Source organism: Dreissena polymorpha, chromosome 1, assembly GCF_020536995.1.
Source record: "Dreissena polymorpha isolate Duluth1 chromosome 1, UMN_Dpol_1.0, whole genome shotgun sequence".
NCBI lineage: Eukaryota > Metazoa > Mollusca > Bivalvia > Myida > Dreissenidae > Dreissena > Dreissena polymorpha.
Genome location: NC_068355.1, coordinates 161,868,731 through 161,878,570, shown reverse-complemented (window position 1 = coordinate 161,878,570; position 9,840 = coordinate 161,868,731). Strand labels below are relative to the sequence as shown.

Here is a 9,840-nt window from a genome sequence, read left to right as displayed (position 1 = left end):
TTTTTTATAGACATAACATTACTTAACTGATTGGTTTCCAATTGATCACTACTTTTAGATTTCTATTCCAATATGTTCATCCCAGTGAGTTGAAAGCAATTTTCACTGGGATGGCTAATTAAGTCCTGTTAAAAAGGTAAACTATCAGTGTCTCCATCAGTCCTTACAAGCAGTGTCTCCATCAGTCAACTTCAAGCCGTGTCTCATCATTCAACCTTACAAGCAGTCTCCCATCAGTCCAACCTTCTTTGGCAAATTGAAACACAAGAAGGTTGGTAAGCTGAGAGAATAGCATTCACGTAAAACCAAGTACTCAATAGCATACTGATATCCATGTAAATAGAAAATAAAATAAAATCTAGGACATAAATTACACACAGATTCATCCATTCTGTCATTAATAATATTGTGTACATTTTTTCAGTGATTAACCAACATGATTTTTTTTTCATGCCACAAGTATACTCTTGTCCAAAAAGAAATGAACTATAAATGAGTCACAGACACTGATGCCCGCCACACATTTTGGACATAGAGAAATCGACCATAGTACTACACTGGACAAAAAGAAAAAGGCCATATTTCAAACAAAACAGGTCTCAGTCACAATTTCTTTCTTTACAATCATCTTCACATTTAGGCCTTCCAGTGTGAAAATTTGAGAGGGATCCACTAAATATTTGATAGGAGTTCAAAAAAAAGCTTGCGGAGGTACGTTCATACCGACATGTCATGCAAGGTACATACTGATGGATGGACCAGTGCCATGCTAAATAATTCCACTTCATGATGGCATAAAATATCCATGTACACTTATTAGAACTAAATAAAACCATTATAAGAAACTTACCAAACTTTTGTACCTGAAGTCTACTTTTTATAAAAACTTAAAATACCATAAATGCTGGCATATATCTATAATGTTGCTATGACAGAAATGTTGTTGCTATGACAATAGAAGCATCACTATAAGCATCACTATGTGAATGGAAAATGTGAACGTTAGCACCAAAGGTCACTTGGTTCTAGGCTGTGTGTTTTCTGGTAGCTCTCTTGAATGTTGATAACTTCATGGCTGCAAGAATATGATTAAATATTTAATTGCATATAACACAAGAAAAAGAAAATAATCAGATAAAATCAAAAGCATATCCAATGTAAAAGATTTGCAACGCAGAATGATAATTAAAATTACAATAAAACTGCACTTCTCATTAGATTGAACAAGAGCTGTCAGAGGACAGCGCTCGACTTACAAAATGCTTGATACAGTTGTCTGCTCTTGTTCATAGGTTGGGGTCATGTTGGTAAAGAAGTATGCAAAATATGAAAGCAATATGTCAAGGGACATAGGAAATATTTGGGGTAGTACGCAAACTTTAACATTTGCACGCTCACGCTAACGCTGACGCCGGGGTGAGTAGGATAGCTCCACTATATATATTTCATATATAATAGTCGAGCTAAAAACAACACCACAAACACTTATTTATCATTCATAATTAAACTTTGTGATCACTGTATATCAATGTCTATTGTAAACGCCAACTTGTTAACGAAAATATTATTTTATAAACAATGCAATTAGAATGTTAACCATTTAACACTGAGATACGTATTTTTAAGCGTTTGTAGCCCCTAATTCAAGACCGTCTTACTAGATTCAGGTTTTTAAGGCTTCATATCCAATCCTTAGATACTGATGAGCAAAACAGCATAAAACCTGAACAGACTGCGATTTTGTTCGCAGGCTGGTCTGGTTTATGCTGTAAGCACATAGCCATTTTCACTTTGCTTCTGAGAGGGAAAGGGTTAAACCGATTGTCTTACAGTTGCATATAATCCATATGCACACCCAATTGCTCAGCAAACACATATTATCCAGATACCCAAGTAAAAGATTGGCAAATGGTCGAATCAAGGGCAGAATAAATTTAGTCAAAATCATTTATTTTTTTAAAAAGAATTTCTGTACCTTAAACAACACAAACACATACGAGGCAGCAAATTTAGTTCAAACCCATTCCCTGTCTCACAAAAACATACAACAGAAAATTTGTACAAACAGAAAACAGGCTACAATCAATATGTCTGTGCCCTCAAGTATGAGAAACCTGTACCAAGAGCCGAAACCACAGGAAAAAACTGCAAGTAACATGTACAAAATTGCCAGCACATACAAATGAATTAACATAATTTTATTTTACAAACTATTATTTTTGGTACATTATTATAAAAGGGAGTGAGAAATCTGAATAGCAAGCCATAACATGAACAATGGCCTCTTACATTAGCATCTGATCTATATAATTATGAGCTGCATCATGCAAAAATGGGTGCAATTGCCATAATCATATGCGTTCGGTGTAGCTCCAGACCAGCCTGCGCATTCATGTAGTCTGGTCAAGAGCTACCCATGTCCCCTATCAAGACCCCTAAGCCTTGCATGATCTTGATGCATATGGCATAGCACCCATATTCTCATCATACGAGTCGTATAATAGTATGCAAAGTGCCAGTATACTTCATATAACCTGCAATTAATGAAGAAAAAAAAGTGCAATGATTAATTTAAAATAAAAAAAATCAAATATGAAAATCAGTTTTCAGCAAACATGCACTTTATCGTTCACAACTACTTCAAAATATTTTGGAACCAATAAATAGATACATTAAAATCTTTGCAAAAAGCTCTAAAATTGTAACACTATGGTATTAACCTTTTTGCCTTAATTTACCTCGTTTTTTATTTATACACAAAAAGTAAAATATTGAATTTCATTCTGAATACACTGAAAATAAAATATTAAATTCTTACAGAACACTTTGACAATATATGTATGACAACTGCAAGCAGTTTATTTTATGTCACATTTATATGCTTGCTTTGTAAATTCTGTATCACTGAATTAAATTAAAACCCCATAAAAATTAATGCTTATGCTAATTAAAATTAAAAGCCAATAAACACTAAAAATCAACAAATATTTCTTACAACATTTCGAAAAATAAAGTAAACACACAGAAATTCAATGTTCCTTATAGCCATAGCCAAAATTTAAACGCTAGATGCGGTCTGGTGACATAGCTTTAACCCAATACAAATTTTTTTTATTTTTTGTGTGTCACAATATGTTCCATGTTAATTTCCTGCAACAATATCCGTGTAGCTTCGGAAGCACAACATAGTTCTCATGTTAACGTTTTACTGAGGAAACAAATTCCAGAACGTCTCAATGAACATTTGACGCAATCAAGCTTAATACATACGTTGAAAATAAAGGAATAATTCAGCTGCATATTTATAAAAAAAATCCAAATATAATATCTCTGTGAGAAAAAAAGAAACCCAGGAAAAGAAAGGGGGGGGAGGATAGTGTTAGTACCAAAAAGACAGATTACCTAGATAGGTTACACCACACTAAAGGCTAACTAGAGGAAATAGCCAGGCTTTTTATATGTTGCCTTGTGTATTTCTCGATCAGCAGATCTGCATACCGTCGTTCCTCCTCTGACAGGAGTCCACAAGAGGGGCCCATGCTGCAAACAAAAACATTATGGGAGCTTCTAGGTCTGGATCATAATATTATTCACAGAGTGATATTGTTGTGTTAGTTTATTATCAGTGAAATATTAATATAAAAACAGATACAAGTATCAAAAATTTGCATAATTTGACAAGTAGCAGAATAATGTAGTTATTTATTTGTTTTCTAAGTAGAAACACATTTTTATTTCTAATGGTAAAATCATGCAAATATGTAGAGGACTACTACTATATATGGGCTTACAAACATGAGGGGTTCTTGGGTGGTATTCTACATCGTTTTAAGAATTGACCCTTGGGGATTTTCTATAATTTGAATGTTATCTTCAATATTTATATTGTTATTGTTAGTCATAGAAGTTTCTATGAGGGATTTTTTTGACAAATAACTTTATGAAACATGCTCTATTTCCAATAAAATGATTAAGGTGAAGAATTATTTAAAGGCAATGTTTTTCATTATTGAATATGGAATCTGTAACTTTGAGTTAAAAAAGTATTTTATTATGAAATTTGATAAATTTACTGTGATGATTGCAACTTTTTATTATAAATTTGACATTTTTATGACTTTTCTAGAAGTATCATACAATATTTTTTTATAAACTAAGGTTGAGATAATTCATAGAAAGTTTTTAAATTCTTAGATAAAAATTGTCTATGAGAGGTTTAGAATACCACCACAAGACATAACGTTAAAGAACTGAGGAAATTATGGGGGGTATATAGTTGTACATACAAACTACAAACAAAGTACATGTAGTATCAAACTTACTTATTTTGTCGTGTGGGCGTTTTGGGCCCGCTTGCATAGTCGCGGCTTTCTGGATTCCGGGTCCTAGGATAGGTTGGTGTGCTGTAACCACTATCTCTCATAGGGTTGCTACGGAAACGATCGCCAGGAGACAATGCAGTGCTACCTGGGGAATAAGACCTCTGAGCCATTGTTCTAGGTGACTGTGACCTAGTTCTCTCAGTTGCTGGCGAATATGACCTTGCCTGCGGAGTGCTTGCTCCGTAAGACCTGACTGGGGAAGGTGACGAGTATGACCTTGACTCAGGGGTGAATGACCTTGGTGACCTTGGAGAATAAGTGCCTGATCTCACTGCAGGTGAATATGACCTAGACTCCATAGACCTTTTTAAAGGCATACTCTCTTTTATTGACATATTCTGGGCCATTTTTGTATTTTTCAGAATTCCTTTCGAAGGTGAGCGCCATCTATCAGGAGAAGTGTGTTCACCGGTTGATGATCTGTCTAGCTCCTGAAGGAAACGCTGATTTGCCAGTTGAGCAGGTGTCTGTTTCACTGCTGAGTCCAGGGCTTGTATAAACTGTTTGCTTTCCCAGTCATCCTCGATAGAAGATTTTCTCTGACTAGTTGAAAAATACGCTGGACTGGACTTACTTTCTGGTGACGGTTTTTCGTTTTCGTAATCTTTCTCATAATGACTGTGCCCTGACTTTGGAATAAAATCTTTATCCATGTAAGGGCTGTACAACAATTTACGCTTTTCTGACTGACTTTCTTTTTCTTCTTTGTACTGGTTATCATTGAGGTCTAGGTCATATTCTAGCTTTCCTTTAGGTTTCAGCAGCTCTTGGATTTCAGGATCATTTAAATCCACTTGAGTTGCAGACACATCATTGTGGGACCCAAATTTCTTCATGTATGAAAGTGTTCGACGGTGTGGATAAATTGGTCGACCGTCGTCAGGCGAGACGTCCTCAAAATTGAAGCTGCTGGGAATTGGGGTCTGTGACCTTGACATGGGCGTGTACGACATCGTGTAACTCAGATCGGGCTTGTGAATTGGACTAATGGAATGTAAAGGCGTAACAGGTCGAGAAAATACCGGTGAGGTGCTTCGAGGTCGGTTAAATCGCACTGGAGATGGAGAACGAGCCCTTGACCTTTCAACCAGGTGATCTTTTTCTGCATCCTCGTAAATGCCTTTCTCTACAAACGTGTTCACGATGGAATTGATCTTGTTGTTCATGCCTTGCTCTTTAAGCTTCTTGATTTCAGTCACAAACTGCGTACGTTCAGTCCTTGCGTCTTCAAGACATGTCTTTAGGTCCTTTATTGTCTGCTGGGCTTTATCATTGTAGATTTTGAGCTCATTGAAATCCTGCAACGAATGATTAAATAAATAATGAGTTAATTAACAAAATAGCTACGCAAATAAATATTTAAATTGTGATTTGGTAATAAAAATTCACTAGGGTTTTGCAACCTTATCCTTTCTTGGGGTTCAAAAAAGCTTAAGATGCTCTTTCCTTGAGTGCATAGTCCATAAGCTAAGTCAAACTAGTTTCATTTAGGTTCAATAATAACTAAGTCCAAGGGAAGTTCGAAAAATAAAACACCCAGTTCTCACAATTATCATTAAAAATATTATCACTTCTGAAATGTCATAGACTCGTTCCCAAGCAACAAGAAGTTAAAATCAAATAAACAGAAGATAATCATATCAAAAAGCAAGTAAAAATGTACAAGAGTCATTAGACATGTTAAGTTTAAGTTAGTTTTAATATTAGAAATACCCCATCAGAATATAAATATGAAAAAAAATTATGACAGATTATTGAATATATAACATACAAGTAGTCCTTAACCCTTTGCATGCTGGGAAATTTGTCGTCTGCAAAAATGTTGTCTGCTGAATTTCTAAAATTAACATTTTCTTTGATTTTTTTCAAAGAATACTATCAGAATAGCAAATAGTATGGATCCTGATGAGACGCCATGTTCTGTGGCATCTCATCTGGATCCAAACTGTTTGCAAAGGCCTTCAAAATTCGGTTCCAGCACTGGAAGAGTTAAAAAATTTAGGTGCTGCACAGGAGGACCATGTAAGAGAAGATGGAGTGAATCACCACAAAAACCCACACATTGTGTTAATTATCTCAGAAAGAAAGAAAGCAAACAATATACTGGGAAGTTGTATTTAACAGATTTGAAAGAGTGCTAGTAAGCCTCCATCATTTCCGGTGCCTAACCACTCTCGCGAAATCAATTATTAAAACTTATTAGAAGATTGCATAAACAAAAGATTTCTTCACAAAATGACTCAGTTTCTTTCTTTATTTAAATAAATAATTAGCAAAAACTATGACTTGATTATATAGTTTTTGCTGACCAATTATGTACACAATATACTGTTGTTAATATTCTTAGTTTTTAAAATATGTACTTCTAGAAATAGTACACACTAAAAATGTTTGTTTTTTTTACACTGATACTGAATATGTCAAATGTTATTTATATTAACCCTATAACATATGAGCCCCATGATGCAAAAATGGGTATTATGCCATATGCTGGCCAGAGTAGCTACAGACCAGCCTGTGCATTCCGGCAGTTTTGTCAATAGCTTCCATGTCTGCCAGATAGTCAGGAAAGATTTGGTGGTCTCATTATGTACAGGATCTTCAGCCACATATGGCATAAGGCCCATGTTTGCATTAAACGTCTCATACAAGTGATGTTTTGGTGCGCAATTTAATTTCTATGTGCAACAAAAAGTGCCCAGGTTTACCTTTAGAGCATAGGACGCAATCTGAACAAAAATTGCCATCAAAGCAAAATGTAGGAGAACAAAATAAATAAGCATATACCAACCAGCATGACTGCACAATTTAAGATGTAATATTTTTATATGTAAGTCTAAACTGCCAAGTTTTAACCAATTGAATGATCAATGATGAAATAAATTTATGTGGCATTAAAGAAGTTTAAAACAGTATAATATCTATCAAATGTCATGTGACAATGACAGCAGAATGTATGACATTGACAGACAGTGTATGGATGTTCGGCTTGAATAGGCTAACAACAACTATAAAACAATGTATAACAAAGAGCATGAATAATTGCAACATCAGGTACCGAGCAAAATAAAAATTCAAAACAACATTAACAGTCTTGAGGTACAGAACAACTAAAGCAAAACAAACCTGTTTACATGACCACACTTTTTCTGTGGTATATGCTTGAATGGTCCAATCCAAGTGATTAGAATGCTTTACTGTTTTTATGTTCAGTTCTAATTGTTTAGAATAACAACAGGTCTACTACTATCTTAGAGACACTTCCACCTAGACTGGATTTTCCTGAAGAACAGTCTCCCTTTTAATGAAAAATTCCATAAAAGTGGAACGTTTGGCCCTTTGTTAGCCTGTGAAATACTCATGCATTAGTTTTCCTCGAGATCGACCTAAAGCCTATACTGGTTCATCAACTGATTTTTCCTTATCATAAATCTTTAAATTTACTGGATCAGATAAAAAGCGCAATCTCAGTCCTTAACAGACTGCAGAGAATCAGAGCAGGAACATTTACCTCTCGTAGTTTGATGTTTTCCCGCTGAAACTCCGAGATGCGTTTGCGGAGTTTGTCGTTTTCTTCCTCCAGTTGAGTCATCTGTGTCTTGTCCAGGTTAATTATGCCTATAAAAACATTGAATATAAAATTGAGAAAAAAAAATCTTACTGTCTTATCTAACTAAAAATGTAAATAACAGCACACATTTGTTTTGGCATTAAATCAAGCAACTCATGCTTATCCGCAATTCGCAACTGTTTTTGATGGCTGAAAATAAAGACAGCATCTAATATGGTTTCTCATTGCTAATAAATTATGATTATCATCTACCTTCTTGATTAAAGTGATGAGTGAACTTTTTCAAACAACTGAAAACAAAATCACAATTGCAAACAATTGCATCTTCTCAATCAATTAGTTCTTCATCTTGGAAGGTATTGAAAAAAAAAATAACCCAAGTACCCTATGAAATGTTCATGCCATAACAGTAGTGATGATGATAATCTAATCTACATATAACACATTGCATTACATTTTATCTGATGTGATTAACATGTACCTTTCTTTAATTCTCTTATTTCTCTAGCCCAACTCATTTCCCAGTCATCCAGTACGGGCTTATCAGGAAACTCTGTTTTGCAATCCCACAATGCCTTTGACATTACTGGCTTCATATTATCAGACTGCCCAGTGGCAGCCTTTAGCACCTTATGTTGTGACTTTGTACTATACAGTGGCACTTTTGAACTGTTTGAATGTCTATTGATCTTTGAATGTATGATAGGCATTTTTGGCTTTGCTTCAACTTTACTGACACTGTCTAATTCTGATGACTGACTTAATACATCTTCCACAAAACCCAAATAGTTTAAATCCCCACTAACACAAGTTGATTCACTGTACCATAAATTAGCTTGTTCTTGTGGAAGATGAGAATTAATATTAAAAAGATTACTACTTTCTGAACAATCTCTAAACTTTCTGTCACAAGACAAACTATTCCTAATATTCTCAGAAACTTTTAAAGGATGTTTAGATAAATCATGATCAACAAAATCTTCAATTTTTAGATTCTCTGGGCGAATACCCAACGCTCGACAATTCCAACTATACTCCTCATTAAGAAGGTCAAACAAACGGGCTGTGTCCATATAACTGTCTTTACACAAATTATGCCGTGGAGTGGAAGAATACATCTTGTAAGTAATCCTAATCTATTTCTTTGTCACTTTACTAGTATGTAAACAGTGCCCCTCCACCCGAATGGGTGTTCAAACACAATTAATTCAAATTCACTTGTTCAAACTCGTTCTTTGCAAACAAATCCGGAGAAATTAAATGCCATCTGAAACTATAATGTCACATTGTCCCATATGTAATGAGAAGAAATCGTATTCACCTTACATGGATACTTTTTTGAAGCTTACTCCAGCTTTACATATTCACTCTTCATTTTTAAAATTCACATTTATTGAATTATTCTGATTTAAAAGGTTTTTTTAAAATTTACAGCATGTTCAAGCATGTTTTTCTTGAAGATTTCCACATACAGTACCACAAGCTGGTATTTTAATCTAGAGATTTAGATATTTTTCCCCAAAGGTTTCTTAAGAAATCTCAGAGCTTTTGTTTTATCTTTATTCAATACTAAATGAGTTATCTTCAAGTCTGTCAAATCTGTCAGTTGCCACCATATGATTATTGAGGTGTTCAGCAGATTATGGTATATGAAGTCACTAGTATTTATTAGCCCTGGTTAATAATGTATAGATGATAAATCCATTATTTATCAGAACAATGGAGTCAATCGAGTCAATAATGCCAGAGTAAATGCATAGTTCTTTTTTGTCTTAGCATATAGAAATACTGAATTTTTGTGAATATATTCTTGTGTTATATGATATAATGAGATATTTTATAAACATTGCATAAAACTAGGTCAATTTTTTTTCTTGAAATTAACCA

General features: G+C 34.4%; 1 protein-coding gene across 1 annotated transcript in view; it reads right to left on the bottom strand.

The window, feature by feature from the left end:
• Positions 1-988: 988 nt before the first annotated feature.
• The window catches only part of LOC127858697 (uncharacterized), a 44,231-nt gene continuing 35,379 nt past the window's right edge, over positions 989-9,840 (bottom strand). The window contains exons 11-15 of the mRNA XM_052395928.1: positions 7,894-8,000; positions 7,091-7,111; positions 4,323-5,680; positions 3,499-3,540; positions 989-1,075 (exon numbers count right to left, since the gene is read on the bottom strand). Of these exons, the coding sequence (XP_052251888.1) occupies positions 1,003-1,075; positions 3,499-3,540; positions 4,323-5,680; positions 7,091-7,111; positions 7,894-8,000 (1,601 nt within the window). The 3' untranslated portion in view covers positions 989-1,002. The remainder of the gene's footprint in view (positions 1,076-3,498; positions 3,541-4,322; positions 5,681-7,090; positions 7,112-7,893; positions 8,001-9,840) is intronic.